The sequence below is a fragment of the Oryzias latipes genome, chromosome 11, assembly GCF_002234675.1.
Source record: "Oryzias latipes chromosome 11, ASM223467v1".
NCBI lineage: Eukaryota > Metazoa > Chordata > Actinopteri > Beloniformes > Adrianichthyidae > Oryzias > Oryzias latipes.
Window position 1 is genome coordinate 22,419,937 of NC_019869.2, and position 21,067 is coordinate 22,441,003.

Below are 21,067 nucleotides of genomic sequence, written 5' to 3' on the forward strand. Positions count from 1 at the left end.
GATCAGATCCTCCTCCGTGTTTGTTTTGGACGGCATCTCTTCTTCTGCGTTGCTGTCAGCAGCAAATACTGCTGCAAACACCCACATCTAGCAGTTGTTAGTGGGAAATTATGAATATATAAACCAATGTTTATATTTTAAGCATCACATAGAAGTCACACCTGAGTACAGGTGGAACCCCCCAATAAACAATAAAAAACTGACTTATACTCTGAAAAGTTCTTGAATCCAAAAATACATGTTATTTTTTTATTATAGCCGTTTATACATTTAGGTGCCAGAGGGGTTATAATTCTATCTCCAGCTAAACTACTATTGTTTTATTCCTTGAGATCATTTCATATGAACAGCTTTGAAACATCTCAGCTCAGACTTGTGTACTTTAAGGATTTGTTGCTTCCATTTCAGGGAGTGGCGTTCAGCAGAACTGAACTAAAGATTACTTTCAATGGTTGGAGCAACACATGTAAAGACGCTCCACCTCCAGACATGGGTGTGTCTGATACAAACACACTGTGATGCAATAGGGCTGACTGAGGGGAGAGGGTGTGAACGAATCAAATAAGTGATTCAAAAAAGGACGTATGAAAAGAAAAAAAAGGTTTTAAACTAAAGGTAAAGCAAATTATTCAACAATAAGACATAATTTGATGATCAACTGTGCTTTATATCATAAATAATAGATCATGTCATTGTTCAAAATAGATTGTTTTAACATATTTTTATGCAAGAACCATTAACTTTTAATGCAGAATGTCAGAAAAAGACAGAGAAAGATTTAAAAGTCCTGTATTTGTAAGATTGTGAAGATGAATGGTGGAAAAAAAGTCTTTTTTTTGTTACTGAAACCCTGTTTTGAGAATCCTTAAGTGACTCATTTGGGGAAAAAAAGAACAAGTTAAAGTTTTTATCCCCAGAGCCCTTGAGGACATACCGGTTGCTCGAGTGGGTCCTGTTGCGCACAGGTGAGGCTGAGATTGTGCGCCCCGACACAAGAGTCAGAGCCACTGCAGAGCAGCAGCCATCTGTCAGTGCATGACAGCAAAGAACAGATTTGAAATTTCCATGTCAGCGCAGAGTCATGAATAGAATCCAAGTCAAAGCTCTCTGATTGCCATGGTGATGTTGCTATAGTGACCAATCAAAGGAGAGGTGAGCTGATGGGTATCTGCGTTGTTACTTTATATTAGAAAAAAAAAGCATACAAGGAAAAGAGCAAAAAAACAAAACAAAACATGACAAGTGGAGTTTAGACTAAAAAGTGTTTTTGAAGCTGAGGCGTATTCCAGCTTGACTTAATATTCACTTTGTTGAAGTAATAGCCAGATTCCTCCTAACAAAGTGAAGTCTATTAACTCTGATGAAACCGTCTAACTTTACAGTGCAGAACGGCACTCGGCTGTTCATGCACAGAACCGCCGCCGGGTCACGGGGCTCTCAGTTGGTTTATAATCACACAGGTCAAAGGATTTTGGGATCACCTTGCTTAGCATGAAATTACATACCTGTGTTGCCATGACAGCGGCAGCAGTAGCTTCCAAGTAACCTAAACGCTGCAGGTGTTAAGTGATGCATTTAACTGTTTTTGGAAAAAATGTGACTTCCAGCTGCAACCTGCAGCAACATTTTAAAATGACAGGAACGTTTTGGGACAGAAATAATTTATGGACTGAAAGAACGAGATCACAAATTTAAAAAGATGACCACTTTTTAAGGCTTTTAGGAACAACTTTTTATTTCTAAAACATGAAATGACTAAAGTTGAGTTTCTTTATTGGCTGCCAACTGGGGATGCCGCAATTATAGGTTTAAAACCAAGCCAATAAGCTAAATTGTGGGGAATGTGAATCGTTCCATCCTTACTGTCAATCGGTATACAACATAAAAGGAATAAAAATAGGGAGAAAAGCATTGACAAATAAGATTTTTAAGACATTTCAGGTAGACACTCAGGTAGGCTGTGGTGTTGTAACCATACTCAGTTGGTACTAGCCCAAAGTGCGCCAAGAAAATATCCCCTAAACCATTACACCACCAGCAGCCTGAACCGTTAAAACAAGGCAGGATGAATCCATGCTTTCATGTTGTTGATGCCAAATTCTGACCCGACCATCAGAATGTTGTGGCAGAAATGAAGATTCATCAGACCAGACAACGTGATTTCCATGTTCTGTTGTCTAGTTTTGGTGAGTTTTGGTGAGTTTTTGTGAATCGTAGCCTCAGTTTCCTGTTCTTAGCTGACAGGAGTGGCACCCGGTGTGGTCTTCTGCTGCATTAGTCCATCTGCCTCAGGTTGGACGTGTTGTGCATTCAGAGATGCTCTTTGGTTGGAACCAGTGCTTATTTGAGATACTGTTGTCTTTCTATCAGCTGGAACCAGTCTGGCCATTCTCCTCTGACCTCTGGCTTCAGCAAGGCGTTTCTATCCACAGAACTGCCACTCACCGCATACTTTCTCTTTTTCGGACCATTCTCTGTAAACCCTAGAGAGGGTTGTGGGTGAAAATCCCAGTAGATCAGCAGTTTCAGAAATCCTCAGACCAGCCCGTCAGGTACCAACAGCCATCCCATGTTCAATCACCTTTCTTCCCCATTCTGAGGCTCGGATTGAACTGCAGCAGATTGTCTTCTCTGTGTCTACATGCGTGAATACATTGGGTTGCTGCCACGTGATTGGCTGATAAGAACTTTGCGCTAATGAGAACTGGATGTGCCTAATGAAGTGTGTATTTCTCTCTGGAACACCTTGTTTCACCTGCAGCACAGAGATAGAAATGGCTCTACAGAATCTCCCAGCTGTGTGTCCCCATACCCACCCATGAAGCTGAGGAGGAAACCCTTCAGCTTCCAGAGGAAGGAAAATACCACGCAGCCATGACGCCGCGCTCTGCTTTGCTTCAACAAAAAAACGTCTGGAAACACATGAAGTGACAAAAGAGCAAACCAAACGCATGAGCAAACATTTCCACGTGTTTCAGCTTTTGAGGTTCAATAACAAATGATTGTGCAGCAGATAACTGCCCAAAACATTTGCAGTCGCTCTAAATCAGCAAGTCGGCTGTGTGGAAACAGCAGCTGTTTCATTCGACAGCCTCCCGAGAGTTTTAGACTGTGGGAAAACACACCATTGGTCACTTTTTCCCACAGAAAGGAATTCTGTTTGGGCTACAGCAGACCTGAAAGTTGAAGTGAGGTCACTGCCACCTCAAAACACGGCATTGTGCGTTGATTGAGACTGCAGAGATGGCAGCACACACGTGTCGCTGTGGAGTTTCCTCTCTGCATCAGGATGCTTCTATTAATACAGTGGATCCCAGAGGAAAGAAAGAAAAAAAGGAGGATGGGAAAGCGTTTAGTGAGCGGACGGTTTCACTGATTTCCAAATAAAGCCGCCCAGGAGGGAAGCCAGCAAACTCACATGTCCTCCCACTTTGTTTTATGCAGCTAATTTGACTTTTACAGCTTCTTTTAGCACATGTTCTGCTGTGAAACCCACATGCTCTTTCTTGGTGGTAGTGCACACTCATTAAGGATCATTTCCGTCTTTTTAAGCTGAATTCGGACCAGATTTTAAAGAAGATGGAGCGAGGAAGAGCTGTGCGGTAAAGCAAGAGGAGGAGGAGGAGGAGGGTGCTCATAGAGGAGAAGGAGGTCCAGATTGGAAGGAGCAGGCTCCGCTGCAGAGAGGAGGAGGACCACGAGAGAGAAAGGGCAGCCTTGTGTGTGCGATGAAAAACGCAGAGTAATGGGATTTTTTTTTCCTCTACGCCGGTGCAGTCATGTATTTTGGTACGTAAACGCAGCATGTTGCATTTGGTGTCATCGTTTGTTTCTGTTTTTCCCTGTTAAATTCACTGGAGTCACCTGTTGCTGTTATAGCACTTTGAAACTTTGTGATACGAGTCAACTGCATGCTGGAAATTTGGATTAAGGAGCACAACGGTTTTTATTTACTCTAACATAAAAGATTAGATGCAGATTTACTGCCAAAAAAAACAAAACAAAAACTAGGAAATGTTGGCAGAAACACAGATTTCTCCCAGGACTTTGAATTCAGGGGGGAAAAAAAGATTTTCTAAAGGCAATCAGCCCCTAATTGCGAAGCGGATGGGCGTGATGAAATTATCTGATGAAATTTAAACTGTGACAAGGCTGCACACTCTACATAAACCCATTCTAAGAGTCATGAAACATTGGTTTTGGAGAATGTTCCTTTGAGATGACTCACCTGAAGAAATGGGCTGTTTTCATGTAAACAGGTCAATCATAATGTGACACAGGTCTGAGAGTTGTATTTTACACATTTAACAGAGAGTAACTTTTAGGATTTGACTGTCTGCTGTGTATTAATTAGAAATATTGATTAATAGCAGAGATGGTCAGGATATCAAAACATTTCACGAGTTAGAGTACTCTTCAAGAGGTACTACTACAGTTTATTTTATTAAATACACTTGAGCACAAATATAGCAAGAATACTATACACCACATGCGCGTAGTGTAGGAAGTATAATAACTACTCCAGATGAAATTAGAATATTTTAGGTTTACAATGTTTACAATTTTTATTTATAGATTTTTAACATGATGTAATTGTATTACAAAGAATTAATTATAAAAAAAACCTTCTTTCAATACAGCAGGCAGTCATTTTAAAATGTATAAAAATAGATGAGTTAATCACATGTTATAGTTTAAAAAAATTAGCTAAACCTTTTGCCGCCAAAGGTGTTTTTGAGATTTCACGGAGGCAGCCATTTTGAAATGAGCAGAAAAAGCCCTTCTACTGCCCCTAGTGGAATGATGATGAACTACAGGGCAGAAAACATGAACAAAGTTCCATTCAATGGATTTTTAAGGAACGTTTTAAATATGCTAATGAGATGGAGGTCTTAGAAATGCGTGTATCAAATATAATACAAATATAGGGTTAAATATGTAAATTTGTAAGTTAGTAATAGTAGATTGTTATTTTGATTTGTTTAATTTTATACTACAGTTACAGCCACAATTAAATAGCATCAACATACAACAGATGTATGGTGGCTTATTAATAGCTCCCACTTCATTACACAAAAGATAGAACATTTCTAAGGATACACAATAGGTATAATGCTACGTACACACCAGAAATGTGACGTGCGTTCAAGAACACGCTACGCTGACATACTTGAACGCTCTGTTAAGATGTGCTGTTCTCACAGGTTGTTGCTCCCCAATACGAGCTCATGTACTCACAGTTGGAAGAGGCTTATTGTGAAGTGTCGAAGCGGTGCAAATCTCACAAATCTTGCTCCAGGCTTTTTCTTTCACAGCTCGATTCTGATATTTGGAAGACGATTCCAGCTGTTTTCAAACGGTCAATCCTTCCATGTTTTGACCCATTCGTCACCACCGAATCCAAGTCCACGAGTTTTAAACGAAAAAGCCCATAGTGTTAATAAACGCAAGTTTACATAGACCTTCATTGGAAATGACCACTTGAACGTGCTTTTCTTAACGTACATCAGGGATGGGCAACTTCAAGCCTTGAAGGACGCATTCCTGCATACCCTGCTCTGGCATGTTCTATTTGGCTGGATAAACCTGAATAAAGCAATCAGTCGTGAGAAGGGCTTGGATATCTAGAAAACATGCAAACACGCCAACCTTTGAGGCCTGGAGTTAAAGTAACCTCTGAATCTTGTCACTGTGGCTCATTAATAACTCCTTTCAAAACACCTCCTTCCTGTCAGTTCCATTCGTTCATCTGCCTGTCTGCTTGTCTTGTCTCTCAGGTCACATGTGTCACGGTTCCCTGCCAGCACCGGCTCGTCCCGTGCCGGGCAGGACCCAGCCCTCCCCAGAGCTGAAAGCCCTCCTCCCCTTCCACCTGCTGCCTGGTTTCCATGATGTGAGCTCTGCCACACATCATAGCTGCCATAGCAACTGAGATTTCTCTATTTTCCTATTTATCAAAACTCATATTATTTATTTTATCACACTTTTTTTATAGCAGTCAATTTTGCTGGACTGCATCCATGCCCAGATTAGACGTTCAATACCCAGCTGGGTGTATGAGCCCTCTGCCTACACCTTTCCAAATATATCACCTGTGATGCAGGAAGCAGTGACATTTCCACACATCCTGGGGGGTAGAGCTGATTCCTTGGTGCTCTTCATGCAGATGGAGCTTTTCTTAGACGTTCCCGCCCTTTGTGAGAGGTGATGATAGACGGAGCCAAGTGCTGGCCAACTCCAGGCACAGAGAAGACACGTGTGAGGCAGGCAGGGCTGAGTGCTGATGAGTTGCTTCCTGAGCAACCCCACCTTATCTTCAGCACAATCTTTCATCTATAATGTATGGAGTATTTTTTACAGCGTAAATTCCACGGACACACTTTGGCAAAAGTGTTCCAAGTCTTTACACATAACACATATTTCATTTACAACGTTTTTCTCTAAACGAGAAGTTAAATCTCATCAATTTATCTAAACTTTGATTTTACGGTCCTCTTTCCCTTTTTCTGTTGTCCTCTTTGCCTAAAAAGGCTTGTTAATCTGTTTTAAGGCTTTCCAATCTAATGCACACCCGCAATTTTTGTGATGCTTCAGAGACCCACTCCGATCAGTTTTTGATCCCAGTGGTCTTTTGATTATGATTATGCCGTTTTTAGACCTGTGTTGTATTCTGGGACATAGTCTCTGTAGAGCATTAGTAGTTCATTGTTAGTTGAGGGCAGGATCACTGGCATGGAGCAACCCCACCCCCCTTTCCCCTCCCTGTTGCTGAGAGCTTGGAACAGAGAGCTTGTGGCCCGCCGTATTTTCGATGTCAGAAATGTGCTCTTTATCAAACTGAATTTTTTCATCTGCTCCTGATTCACAATGATTTGAATAAAGAATTACTCAGCAATGTAATGTAATGTAAGCTTAATTTTCTTTTTATATGTCGTCCATCATCAGAAAAAGGCCACAAGAAGATGTTAAAAACACCAAAAACACAATTTTCATCAGAGTGGCTCTTTAAGTAACTAATCTTACTATCCAAAAACTATCTTTACTAAGGTCAGGTGCGTTGTGATTAAATATCCTGACTAATAAAACTAACCTTGTTACCACACAAAAAAGTAATTTTTTGTAAGATTACTACTCAAAGGTGTCCTAAATGTCCTATGAACACAGAAACACTGATGGGCGTGGGGTAAATTGTGAACAGACAGAACTACAAGGGCTACTAATTGTTCAGAAGTTTAAAAAGATAACATTCGTTATGCATATTCGTTCCCTACATCATGTTTTCCCTACATGCTATTTGTTGTTAATTCAGATCATGCTGACGACTTTTCTTCCAGCAAATTTAAAACATTTTAAGAATTGTGGAAAACTCAGCTATAGCACAACAGCACAGATCATCATAAATCTTCACAGATGCATCATTGTCTATAAAAAACAAACTGCATCCACTGCTGCATAGGAAAAATGTTCCTGGGGGGGGGGGGGGGGGGACTTCACCAGTCCTTCCCAGCTAAGAACAAACTTGATGGTCAACTTAATAAAAGCTTAAGGTTGTTATTTTACATTTTCCAATCAACGTATTGTGGAGGGGATGTGACAACGAAACCTGCTGTGTTTTGAAGTATCACCCACTAAAGTTGACTTATCACAGTCAGAACATTGACCAAGAGGGAGATCCAAACATTCAAATGTTGTAATGGCAAATTCAGAAACCCAAGCAAACAGTTGTTTTTTTGCAAATAAACAGCTCCGTAGCAGAAATATCTAATAAAAAGCAGAACCAAATAGTTTTCTTTAATGACTCTATGACTTTATTTCAATCTTGCATTTTGTTTTTTCCCCTTTTTTGAAGACATTCCAACTTGCTTTTTTTTCACTCCATTATTCATCTTCAAACATCAGAATCAAAACAAAACTTTTTCAAAAATGTTGGCGTGTTTCACCTTAAGGCTTTTCCCCCTCTCTTCTCTCCCTGGATGACCTTAACGTGCACTGAAATACTGCTTAAAATAAAACAAATACATAAAAATCACATCTCTCTCTACTGTGTAAAATCATTTCCAAGCTTTCCTTTTTTTATTTTATTTTATTACATCTCCAACAATTCTCTCATTCTGGAGCCACAGGAATATTGGCAGAACTATAAAACGCCTTTGAAGTGTTTGCTTTTGCTTTGTGCATGCATTTTTTGGAGACCAACAATATTAACTCTTTTTTATCAAACTGTTTGCATGTGCTCCTTCTTTTTAAAACCTCTTTTTTTAATCATAACTGTGACATCAACAATACCAGGACAGTAATTTACTTACAAATGAGATCTCACAAACATTTAAAAAAATCCTCTCAGTATCACAAAGTTAAACTAAAACATTTAGCTAAAGAAAGAAATCAATAGTTACTTGAAGAATAAAGTAAGAAGTTTGCATGCTGTTCTTGGTGGGTCTCTCCGTCATGCCGGCTTTAAACTGTCAGAGGCTGACAGACTTGAACTTGTGGGTGTGAAGGAAGTGGGCCCACAGATGAACTCTGACAGTTTGTTGTGTGTGTCTCTGCTGTTTTAAAACCTGCTGTCTCCTTTTCACTGCAGATAGATTGTGCGTTGGCCCTTGGACAGAGTTTGTTTTTCATGCCCACGTGTGTTGTCATGGTTACGTGCCCACCAACGTGTGCGGTGATGTTTATCGTGATTGGTGTTCTTTTTTTAAAAGTATACTAATGGATACAAGGAGGTGAAATTTTTTTTGTAATAAAGCAGCAGCAGTCCATGAATCAGAAAAATGACTTGGCTCCTGAATTCATGCAGGTACATTCTGATGTCTTTGGTTGTTTTCCAGCCAAAGGTCTGCTTAGCTTCACTAGTCGCGTGTTTCAGCCATAACGCCACTGAAGCGGATCATATCTGACGTGTCTCCACCCCGTCTGTGTTGAAGTTTCCAAAAGAACTGATGCTTTGTGGTGGACGTGATGTCTATATTATATAAAGCGGGGATTTTACTTCTTTTTCCTGCAGCTGACACAGTTTCTGTGTGTCTCAAAGGGAAGGAAATGAGTGGAATAACGGGGGGCTGCTTTTTGGCACAGGTGCTTGTGGATTGTAAAGTGGGAGAAAAGTGAGTCTGTGGGGAATCAGGAAGGTGACTTTGATCATTCAGAGACTAAGGGAGAGGCTGAAAGTTCAGAAACGAGCAGATGGAGGGCTGGAGTGGAGAAGGTCAAAAGAGGCTCAGTAGGGTGGAGGAGGAAGGATGGAAGGAAACAAAAGGCATCCATCTCTTCACATCTAGCAAGCCGAAAAGCTTATAAATTTGTATGTTCTGCTGTACGTCCTGTTTGTTATTCATGCCAGAAACGCTGCTGAGAGTGTTTGTTGGGGTTTCATTTGCACAAATATCTACTGGGAGGAAACACATTCTAGTGCAGCCGTCTGGCAGGATCCCACATATACATTCAGGATTGGTTGTTTGGGGAGGAATTCACTCAAGAAACAGGCAAAGTCTTCAACCCCTGTAAAAGGACCTGCTCACCCATGAATAAACATTTCTCACAGTTTGCTGAGTCTTAGGAAGCCTGCATTGTTGTGCCGCTGCACCTTTTTGGCCTACAGCTCATTCAAGATGCAGAAATGTCCCATATTTGTTTGACATAACCGACCTTCTGTAAGATACTTACTTTCTGTCTTCATTTCTTTAGCACCTTTACATTTTTTTTAATACTGTCCAGACTTTTACTGTCATCGTAATGCACTTTGAGTTCCCTTCTACGTTCAAAACGGTTATGTTTCACAGATGTTTTGGGGTGTATCGTGCTTTAAAAAAAAGAATTTACCGTACTCTATTCTGTGTCCTGATTGGCTGTTGAGTGTGTCAACCAATCTCCTCCATGTTGTTACTCCCATACAAACGTGCAGTTTGCCAGAGTTACATGAATCTTTGATCTCGATCAGAGCTTTGTTTTATTTTCTATAATACTGGATTTATTTTCTACAGAAGTTTGAACTTTGAGAGTTTAAACAAGAGAGAATACAGTGTGGAAATGTTTGCAGATTTTCACCCATCGTGGGCTATTTTTCGAACAAAACTCTTGTGATAACCGAGGGAACACTGTTTGAGAGCTGGACCGAGCCATGGAAATATGCTAACTTCTGGCTGAAACAAGATGAAGTAAATTTAGTTGCCATTTTTTCACGCCACGTTGGAACCAGAAATCATCAGTAATCAGTATGTGGTCCGAGTTGGTCTGAGCCAACATTTGTATGGCAACCACTCTCGCCAATCGGGAGTGAGCTTGTTAGAAGGCCACACCCCTTTCATTTGAAAGCAGTTACACGAAATCTGCCAATCAAATGTACGACGTGAGACCACATACTTTAATTAATGAGAAAAAAATTAGAATAGAATAGAATAATTCATTCTAATCATCCACTTCTGAGGATTAGTTTGGAAGTGAAGCTAGCTGCCAATCATCAAGGTAAACTTTTAAAAGACAAGGGGAAAAGCTAGTCATCAAAAATAGAAAAGCACTCAAATATCAAATTCAAAAGTTCATATGAGAAAATAAAAAAGAATGATTCTATCTTCTTGACTATTATAATTTTTCCTAATCATAAATCGACATGTGGGAACTTATCCATTCATTACACACACATATGTCACACTGAATCCAGTAAACATAATAATTGTCAAAGAGTTTGATTGAAAATAAGTGGGAAAAAGTGAATTTCTACAATCTAACTGCTATTATGATTTACTAAACTTTTTCATTTAGTTGTTGTTGTTTTTTTTTGTTTTTTTTACATTTGTAACACCCAGAGCTTTAATTAAAAAACATGTTTAATTTAAAAACAAAAGCAAAAAATAGATAAAATAAAAGTTTTTCAAAGAGAAAAAATATTGCGAAGATTAGAATCGACTTGCTAAATAATGAGGATTCTAATTCCCAACCAAAGAATCACATTTTCTGTCAAACAGCATTGCATTTTTATCCTGTTTTATTGGAAAAAACCTCTGCGATCTTCCGCAATCATTCTCCCTTGCAGGGGTTTTCCCAGCAGGATTTAAACATGGCTGTAAAAAGTTAGTTGTTTGGTAATGATGGTTACCAGAAGCTGTGGTCAAGCGCAGCTTCACGGTGGTCCAAACCCTGAGATATTGTAAAGTTGTGAAACTGCACGCATCACGATGCTCTCGTGGTGTAGATGTTCAAGACATTTTTGCACGGCTTCTGTCAAACAATCCAGAGCATTCAGTGGTCAAAGCTTTGCATTTTTCCTCCACTGCAGATGGATCGCATCAACAAATCCTTGAGTAGCTCAGGCCTGGGGCTAAGTTCACCTCTGAGGAGGAAGGTCAGTTCCTGCAGTGCCTGCCGACTGAGATTCAACTCTGTGGTGGGTTGTGTTTTGTGGAAAACTCACACTGTGGGTTCTCTTCTCCACACATTTTCTGACCCAGTATTTGACTTGCTGAGAATGAATTTCTGTGTCTTTCAGAGGCGTTTTTGCCAATGTTGTCTGCATGAAATGCAAAGATGTCCCTTTATTCTTGTCTTGATTGGTTTGTTGCAAAGCTCTACCTTTTCTCCAGTCAGTAAAAAAACATTTAACAAGTTTACACATTAAACTGATGTTATCATGCATTTACATAAAAAACTCCAAATGTGACCCATTTAAAGCCCAGTGGCTGCTGGAGAAAAACAACATCCTGCTTATGTGCTTCATGTGTAGCGGGAAAACATATTCATATTTATCTGCAGCTGCTCTGGACTATTTTATTTATTTATTCATTTTTCTGTTTGTTTTCCACTGGGCACCCAGGCTCAAGCGTCTGCCCATTATAGCGGCACCAGGCATGCAAAGAGGATGAAAGCTCTGGATGCCCCAGATTCTAAGATCAGGACCTCTGAACCAGTCACCAAGGAAACCGCATCGCAACACCCCAGCTCTGACGCCACATCAGAAGGTGTGTGTCTCTGCGGGCATGCAGACCTTCCCCTCTGTGTTTCTTGTGTGTGTGTGTTAGACATATGAACATTCGGCTCAAACCCTCTCCTCCTAGTCACGACTTTAACTCTTTGATGTGCTGGCCCTCCTCCTGCCGCTTTGGGTTTCACAGAGAGGAGATTAAAGGTTATGCATTATCTTCTGCTCCTTCACTGTGTCTACATTTTCTGACTTCATTCAGAGTCTCCCCCAGGATCAAAAATGCTTTGAAAATGATCTTTGGGTGACTGTGTTTAAGCACCTGCAGCATCTGTGACTGTAGGCATGTCTGCATTAGAGTGAAAACGGGTCAAAGCACAGGCTTCTTTGCAGCATGTGTGCATGAGTTCATCCGTTAATGATGTGTGGGTATTCAAAAGTTTAAAAAATAAGAACGAAGACTTGCATTTTACCAGAGTTTGTTTACTTCAGGGAAAGACGGGCTGACCGTGTTGAGCTTGGAGTTTCTTTCGGAGGAAGATGAGAGCTCTCTGAAGATCACTTCAAAGCACAAACGGGGAATCGGCGGAAACAAACAGACACCCACTCAGCTTTGCAGAACTAATCACTCTTATTAGCAAAGAGTGAATCCTGAAATCTGCATGTATTCCTCCAGGAGTTCGTCCGCCTCACGAAAGATAACAGGCCCCCAAATCGTCTTTACACAAAACTGCCAGTCAAAGTTCCAGTGGGAAGATCTCCGGGGAAATTACTGATTACTAGTGTGTTAAATAAGTTGATAAAGCTTATAATCAGCCACAGCTTTGCTATGTTTTGTTTTTTCCTCAGGAAAATCTGGTAAGGTTGGGTTTTCTCTCAGCTGGAGGAGCTGAGGTATTTTATAGAGCAGTGGAAAAATGTTTCCCTTAAATCTGAGGAGCTTTTGGATGGATTTGTGAGTGATGGACTCCCTACGTCAGCAACCCTGTTCATAAATATATCTGCAGTTTGTTAGTAAAGCCAAGACGGGGAGGCAGTAACGTTTGCCGTCTTTAGATGACATTTTTGGTTCTTTGCAGATTTTGTTCTGTTTGTCCTACAGTCCCATTGCTAATTATTTGTGACAAACTGACCGCTTCTAACTAGTTAAAATGATAAATTACTCATAGCTTGTCAAGAAAAAATGTGTTGTTGTGAATTATAGAGTTTATTGTGGCCTATCTTCATAGGTTTTTGTACTAACGTCTGCTGAATAACCCCTTGGTTTTCCTATAAACAATCAATTTTAATTACAAACCACGACAAGGCAGTAAATGGATGGATTCAGGATTGATTCCTGTCCTAGAATTGAGATTTTTTCTTTTTAGTTTTAGCTCTAACAGAATAGCAGTGTGTAGTTTAGAGGAGTATTTTGCCATGCAAAGCTCATAGCAGAAAAAAGGCTAAAGTCAAAAGTTTCATTGTCATTATCTAGGGTCAAACACGAACTGTAATGCTTGGAAGGTGGCTGAACTGTTTTGCTGAGGATGCCTGCTGGATGGCCTGAGGCACAGACCTGCATGCGCTCACTAAACAGTTTTTGCTCCTTCTGGAGTTATGACTCCATTGAGCAGAGCTTACAAGATCCCAAATCTACTCAGAATGCTAAGTGCCATACTGAGGGGGACCTGGCTGCAGACAAGAGGGCGGACATCATTAGCCAGAAGCAGAGGTTCTACAAGATTTCAGAATTGTAGCACCTTTTATCAAAACTTTTTAATGTGAATAAACTGTGCGCAAGATGTGCTTAAAATGGGGCAAAAAAAAGGTAATAATTTTATTCTTTTCAGAATTCAAAAAGAGTTCAAAATTGCAAAACTGTGAACCCCTTTTCACTGACTATTTAGCTCCAGTGTTTGCATTCCTTCCATTGCTGTAACTTTTCAGCGTTTAATGCGATCAACGTGAATCAGCTTGTTATGTTGTGGAAAAAAGCGACTTTGTGCCGGTATGCAACACTTTATGTTAGTAATGCAATGCATATCGGTGAAAAGCAACTTTAAAGTGTTGCATACCGCTTTTCTCTGTAGATCAGCTGATTCCCGTTGATAGCGTAAGGAGTTACACTAAATCAAAGGGCACGGTAGGTTTGACTGAGAAATCTCTGTTAAAGATTTAAAGCTTAAAACAGAAAAAAACACAACTGTCAGAGTCGTCAGTTAAATCAGGCATTTACAACCCAAAAACAAAAAGTATTTTACAACCATACTGGGTGGGGGAGGAACGGGACATGAACCTCAGATTCTGGACATCCGGTTCTGGCTAAAGACGTCCGGGCGCCGTTCGTCCTCTTTTTATTTTGAAACGTTGGCAAATTTGACCCACCCAAAAAATACCCTCTTTCTTTTCCCTTTTCTGGGAAAACTTCCTGTCGACTTGATTCTGCTGATGTACACTGATGGAATTTTAGCTGCTTCAAAATAAAAGCCACCTTTATCACAACCACACAGTGCTGCTTCGGAGATGCTTCGCAAATGTGAAGATACAAAAAGGAGTGTATATTGACTCAAATGGGTTCGATTTACAGCTGCTTAATTTCGGCCCAAGAACTTACACATAAGATAAACTGTGCGTTCTTATAAACTAACTTAAATACTTCCTATTTTTGTTCTAGCATTTTATTGTCATTTTTTTTCTATAGTATAATCTCTTCCTCCTTTATTTTGACATCTTGTTGGATCCCTTAGGTCCAAATCCTTCTTCACAGTCAACACCCTTGAGCAGCTGTCCCTTTGAAGGGACCTCTGACCAATCGCTGCCCCTCAGCCCGAGCACCTCAGAAAATCACGGGCACAAAGACGCAGAGGCAGACGCTCCAGACGGAGAGACAGAAGAAGAGAAAGCGTTGCGGCTTCTCTACTGCTCGCTCTGCAAAGTGGCTGTCAACTCAGCCTCCCAGCTCCAGGCCCACAAAAGTGGTGAGAAACAGTCGGCGTTTGATCAAAGCGAGCTGCGATTGATTCGCTTTTAAAGAGCCCTTTTGGTTGTGTTCAGGTACCAAGCACAAGACAATGATGGAAGCCAGAAATGGCGACGGAGCCATCAAGTCATTCCCGAGGAGCGGCGTTAAAGCCAAGATGTCTGCTCCGCCAGAGTCATCAACCGGCCTGCAGAACAAAACCTTCCATTGTGAGATCTGTGATGTGCATGTCAACTCAGAGACTCAGCTCAAACAGGTCAGCACAGACAGAGACCAATCCAAAAAAAGGATCAGATTTTCTTTTTTTTTAAATAATCTTTCCCCCCCCCCACTGTTTTTGTTAAAAACTCATAACAGTGACTAAATGTTCTTCTTTTGGGGTCTTTTCCTGTACCTATTTTTAAACTTTGAACATAAAAGCAACAGGTCAACAGTTCTGCCATTAAAACCCTGAACACAGCCATCATCATCTTTTATAAACGAGCTGTGCGTATTTTATTTCCAAACTGAACTTGCACCCATCGCAGCAGGTGAGCTAACATCACAGATCCCTCAGATGATGAGCCAAAAGCTCTACAGCCCCCTTTTTTATGTCTCAGTGAGCTTTTGGATTTGCTGTCAGCCTCTCATGTTCGTGATATGAATGCATAGCGTTGGTCCTCATACCTGACTGTTTAAAGTTAACTGTATCCAGGTGCTCATGCATATTCAGCAGATCACCGCAGATCGCCGGCCGCAGCCATCTGTTGATGCCCGGTCAGTCAAATCACAAAGCTGCCGCTCCTGAATGTTTGTGCCCAAACATCTGCAAGCTTTCAACCTTTTTCCATTCCCGATTAAGCTTGCTTGTAGCGGCTACACGTCTGTTCCTTTTAAACCTGTTCTGCTGTGACCAAACATGGGATATTTGCCATTGATGATGTACATGAGTAACACTAGGTTTTGATGATGACTTATTTAAAGACCTAATCAAAGGAAAATTATGTTTTTAACATGTTCTTGTGGTATTTTTCTCATGTTGGAGTACATATGTAAAAAGAAATACAATTAAAGTTGTATTGCTTTATGAAAATCATTGTGAATCAGGAGCAGATGAAAAAAATGCATATGGAAAAACAATCAAAAGCTAAATAGCATATACTTATTCAGCGCTTCACTACCTCCTTAAAAGGCCCAAAGCATTTTACAGTCACAGTCCCATGCAAACACACATTCACACACTGATGGCTCTGTCGCCGAACACTGGCGCCAACCTATAACCATCAGGAGTAATGTGGGGTTGGGTGTCTTGCCCAAGGACACTTTGAGACATAGGCGTGCAGAGCGGGAACCTGCGCCTGGAAGTGACTTATTATTACGCTATTGAAGCCTCCTGAGGAGCTGATGGGTTCAGTTTAATGTCTGACACGCTTCGCTCTTATAAAATGTGCCACAGTCCATTCCATTGTTTATGTTCATATACTGAAATAAATCAGAGGGAGAAATTAAGTTGACTTTGTAAGAATCGAGAAACATTATTAATCATCGGGGGAAATAGGAACTCTGAGGTGCAAATATAAGGAAAAAAATAGCAGTTAGCATAAAATAAAAAGCCCAAGCTCTCCTCTCCTCTCCTCCTCCATCCAGAGTATAGGTGAGCGAGTGCTTCTCTACCTTTCACCCAGGTGTCGCCAATTAAAAAATAAAAAAAGGCGAAAATTGCAAAACTACAAAGTAAACAAAGAAATGTTGGAAGAAACCTTATCTTGGCTTTTGCACAGCTATCTTCTAATCAGAGGTCGGCCTCTCTACCTCTGCACCGTGGCCACCTCAGCTTGTAGCTGGGATTCAGGTGCTTCAGTCGACAGGCCACAAGCTCCCTGCTCCACTCCATTCTTATGCATCCACTTGTAGACAAATATATCAACGTACGTCTTTGCTTTCCCCATCTGAGCTGGCAAAACTGTGCGGCTGGATAGCTCCAATATTGTTCGCCATTTTTGTTGAACCAGTAATGTTACGTTGGGGTTAGAGGAGGGGCTGTAAGCTAGAAGGAGAGCGTGTAAACAAGGGGATGATGGGAAATGGGGGTGGGTTTACCCTGCGCCAACAATTCTGACCACAACGGCATAATTATAATAAAAAAGAACACTGGGAACGCTACTACAATAGATCAAAAGATGAACAGACTGGAACTTTAAGTGCATTTGTTATGCTCATTTGTTTTCATTGACATTAGTATTGATGCAAAAGTCTATTAGAAAGCATTGTTGATAGTGGTAAACAAAAGCTGTGCATCCCTGGCCCACTGCACAAAACAAAGTGACACGCCCATTGCAGTAGTGTAAAAAGGAAATCACTTGCCTTTAAAAGAGCTGACATTTACAGTTTTGGCACCCACATTGCAAACCACGCCGTCTTACTCGTTTGAGCTGCTACCCGTGTTTTCCTGGATTACGTTTGTTTTTCTGTGTGTTTCAGCACATTAGCAGCAGGCGACACAAAGACCGAGCAGCGGGCAAACCAGCCAAGCCCAAGTTCAGCCCTTACTCTTCCACCCAACGTCACCAGAGTCTTCAGGCAGTAAGTTCTCTGCCCTCATCATTGCATTTGTGTACACAAGTGGATTCTCAGGAGCCCCTTCCAGGAAACTCCCTACTGGCAGGGAGACAAACTGTTGGTGATAAGGGCTCAAGAATAATGTTTTTGTTGCTTTACTTGATGATGATCTACAGGGCAAAGGCACATAATGGATGAAACCTAATTACTTTGTAATAAATTCCAAAACTTGTGCAGGTCTCCAGAAAAAGTCTACTTCTGTTTGTCTTTGATCTTCAGATAAGGCTGGCTCTTGGAAAACACCACGACGTGAGCAAACCCCTGGCGCCTTGTCTTCTGCAGAGACAAATCTCCGTTGCTGCTGCAATGGCATCATTGCCCACATTTCCCCTCCAGCCTGCCACAAACTCCAGCCCCGCTCTGTTTCCCAGCCAGGCCCTTCCCCAGGCTCTACTTCACCCGGCCTCTGGGCCCATTTGTCCAACACACACTTCAGTGCTGTTTTCCCCCTTCTGACTCCAACAGTGATGAACCTCAGCGAGAAAGAGACCTACAAATGTGATAGAAAACAGCACACGGCAAGGATGTTTGCCAGGATTGAGAGAACAAACTGAAACACAACAACAAAAAACAACTAATTAGTATTTTCAGATGAAAGTGTGCAGTGCAAACACAGATGCAGCCGTCACACACGCTCAGTAATCTCTGTTTAGATGTAGTTTGAACAGAGATGCAGAATGGTGCTCTGCAATGATGGCTATACCTGTGTGAGTGTTTTTCCAGACTTGTATGCACAGTGACAGAAAAAGGGTTTGGACACGCTTGTATGCAGTTTTACTTAGGCAATCCTTCTATACTGCAAAGGACCCTCTTCTTTCTCTTTTGACAGATTTAAAATACATTTTAAAAAGTAGTTTGAACGCTTAACTCGTGTGCCAGTTGCACTTTAGTGCTACAGATCGAGTAGCGACAGACAACAAGATGGCACCCGAATATTATTAGCCGGAACTGGAAATTCAAGTTCTTCCCCCCATTTCGGTCGGGAAAAATAAAAAGACAAATTTAACCGGCAGTTTGGCGACCCTAACAGCCACGTCTTTTTTTCTATTTTAAGCTTCAAACCTTTAACACCGTAGTTGTCTCTGCCAAAACGTTGACAAAACTCCTTATGCGATGAACGGGAAAAGAGAAAAAAGTGGCTTTGCAGCGATAAGTAACACTTTAAAGCGACTTTTCCGTGATATGCAACACATTACTAATATAAAGTTTTGCATATCGGCGCAAAGCAACAGAATAAACTGATTCACACTGATCGCATTAAGGGTTGAATGTTATGCTATTTGAAGGAATGCAAACACTGGAGCTTAAACTCCGACTTATTAGGGTTTACAAATCTGAACACATTTTTTTATATCAATTTTAAAAGAAAGAAAACAATTGCCATTTTTGCAACATTTTGAGCTCTTCTTGCGCGCTAAAACTTTATTTTGTACTGAAAAGCGGCTAAAGTTGTGGAATTTCCGCTTCAGGCTAATGATGGGCGCCATCTTTTCTGCAGCCAGGTCCTCCTCATAATTTGTTTTACATGTTCATGATTCAATTCATTTTACCATTTGTTATTATTCACCCAAAACTAAAGATTTTCATGTAATTTATGGTTTAAAGTAAACAAAAATGAAATTATTTTGTAAAATTATAAATTCTCATGTCAAATATGTAACAGAAACTTGATGCAAGCACTATGGAGGGGAGGAATAAATTGATTAATTACTTTTATTTTTTATCTTTTAACCCAGCTCTAACAAAAGAGGTTTGTGTTGAGGATGTCCAAGCATTTGTACTGTACATTGGAATGAAAGTTGAAGCATGCTTGATTATTTTTATAGTAAAAAATTCACTGTGGACACTTATTGTGATCAAAAACAGTTCCTTTGTGTTTTATATAATAAAGTTTTCTTATAAGATCACCTCATGCATTGGATCCTCCAAAAAAAGCATTTTTTGAACAAACTTGATTGCTGTTGAGCTGAATTGATTCTCTTTATAAAAAGACTTATGGCAGAACGTTACTTTTCTTTTGTCATCTGATATTTGTTTAACTAACCATCCGAACAGCAAATGCAAAAGTTGTAGTCAGACATCACCTCCCCCTGAAACATCTAAATCATTGCATTCTGACTGACTTATACCCAGTTTATCCCCTTTCATTACAAACCGGCACGCAAAAGTCTCCTGCCCTTGGTCATCGTTCAGGTATGTTCCTTCAAAATAAAATCAAAATGATACATCCAAAGCTGGGAGACTTTGAAGGCTCCCCTACACACCCTTAAGACTTAATTCCTCGCCGTGAATCAATACAGGAATGTTCTTACTGACGTTATTGCCTTTTTCTCTGATGAAATTTACAACAATGTAGCCCCGAGCAGCATGGTCAAAGTGGGGAACTTGTGTTTTTTAGAAAGGTAACACTCACAGATGTGTGCCACGAGTGGGTCGTGCGCACATGCAAACGTAACCTTGTGAAAGGTGTGCAAAAAAGCCTGATGAATGCATTCCTTTGCTGAATATAATAATTTGAAAGAGGTCATACTCGGTTTAGTTTTCGCGACCTGTTCCTGGGCAAAGAAATGGTCAGGTGAAGATGTCTGGATCTGCCGCCCCGAAACCTTTCTGCTCATTCTTAAATTCTGACATAGACTAACAATATCTTTATATAGGGTTCAGTTTCTCAACAGTACTGAGATGGTGTTTATTTTTAAATGCACGAAAATAAAATAGTCTGTTTCAACTCTAGGCCTAAACAACCTTCATTATGGTTGCTTCCAACCACTCCTGGGTTTGCAGCTTTTGACTGCTAAACACACCTGAGTCGGGTAACCAGCAGTGACTAGAGCAAGGATATGTGAAAAAAAGGAGGAGTTATTTATCCCTGATGGTATTAAGTATGGAACAGAAGGACAAGGCAGTTTGTTTGCCTATTTTGTGTTATAGAAGGACTGGCTTTGGTCCTGACCAGGACTCTGTGGAGGTCTAAGTGGAGGAGGATGCCCTTTTATGAGGTTTGGGTAGTTTTTGGGCTAGACTCTAAAGATGGCCATAGAAAGGCATTGTCACACAGCGACTATGTACATTTTGAACATTTTTAACATGTATTTTCAGTCTTTCATGATACATGTGTGATATATGTAATTCTTAAGTGTTTCTTGTGTTCGTCCTTCATCGATGTGCGCAGATAGTTTTTGGCCCACAGGTCTTTACATGAATCCGGTTTTGAGCTGTTCCAAATTTTTGGTCTGTTGAGAATTACGCATTATATGCGTATTTTACATAGTTTATACGCAATTATTAGGTAAATCTTAGGCAACTGTGCGTGATTTTTGTGAGATGCTGTCAGAAGTCAAAACTCGGTCTCCCCAGAGTTCTAACCACACTACATCTCCCAGCAACCCTAGCGCACACTTCCTGGATGCCACACACCTCACTCAATCAACCTCAGCATACTTAACCCTTGTGCCATCCTAGGCACTTTAACGTTGTGAGTTGGGTCATCTAGACCCACCAGATAATGTGCTGAACCTTTTTTCTTCAATGTTTTGTGATCTTCACTGGTGTCCATGGATTACATGAAATCTTTCCACCTTTATCCGCCTTTGTCA

At 40.7% G+C, this 21,067-nt stretch overlaps 1 protein-coding gene across 4 annotated transcripts; it reads left to right on the forward strand.

Annotated features, from left to right (window-relative positions):
• The first annotated feature begins 3,382 nt into the window (after window positions 1-3,382).
• On the forward strand, window positions 3,383-19,378 carry LOC101159450 (zinc finger protein 385D). 4 transcript variants are annotated; one of them, XM_004074367.4, is made up of 8 exons: window positions 3,383-3,789; window positions 5,778-5,893; window positions 11,276-11,383; window positions 11,810-11,954; window positions 14,641-14,871; window positions 14,948-15,129; window positions 17,334-17,435; window positions 17,691-19,378. In XM_004074367.4, the coding sequence occupies exons 1-8, from the start codon at window positions 3,780-3,782 to the stop codon at window positions 17,925-17,927; spliced, it is 1,131 nt and encodes a 376-aa protein (XP_004074415.1). In that variant the 5' UTR covers window positions 3,383-3,779; the 3' UTR covers window positions 17,928-19,378. The 4 variants fall into 4 exon arrangements, with proteins under 4 accessions (XP_004074415.1, XP_011479541.1, XP_011479542.1 ...); XM_011481239.3 differs by having other exon boundaries at window positions 3,384-3,789; window positions 11,276-11,341; XM_011481240.3 differs by lacking the exon at window positions 5,778-5,893 and having other exon boundaries at window positions 3,385-3,789.
• The last annotated feature ends 1,689 nt before the right edge of the window (window positions 19,379-21,067 follow it).

Bases quoted from the DNA above. Each gene is read 5' to 3' on its own strand.
- LOC101159450 (XM_004074367.4), top strand. The intron at 15,130-17,333 runs GTCAGCACAGAC...TGTGTGTTTCAG, and splicing joins CAGAGACTCAGCTCAAACAG to CACATTAGCAGCAGGCGACA. The intron at 17,436-17,690 runs GTAAGTTCTCTG...TTTGATCTTCAG, and splicing joins GTCACCAGAGTCTTCAGGCA to ATAAGGCTGGCTCTTGGAAA.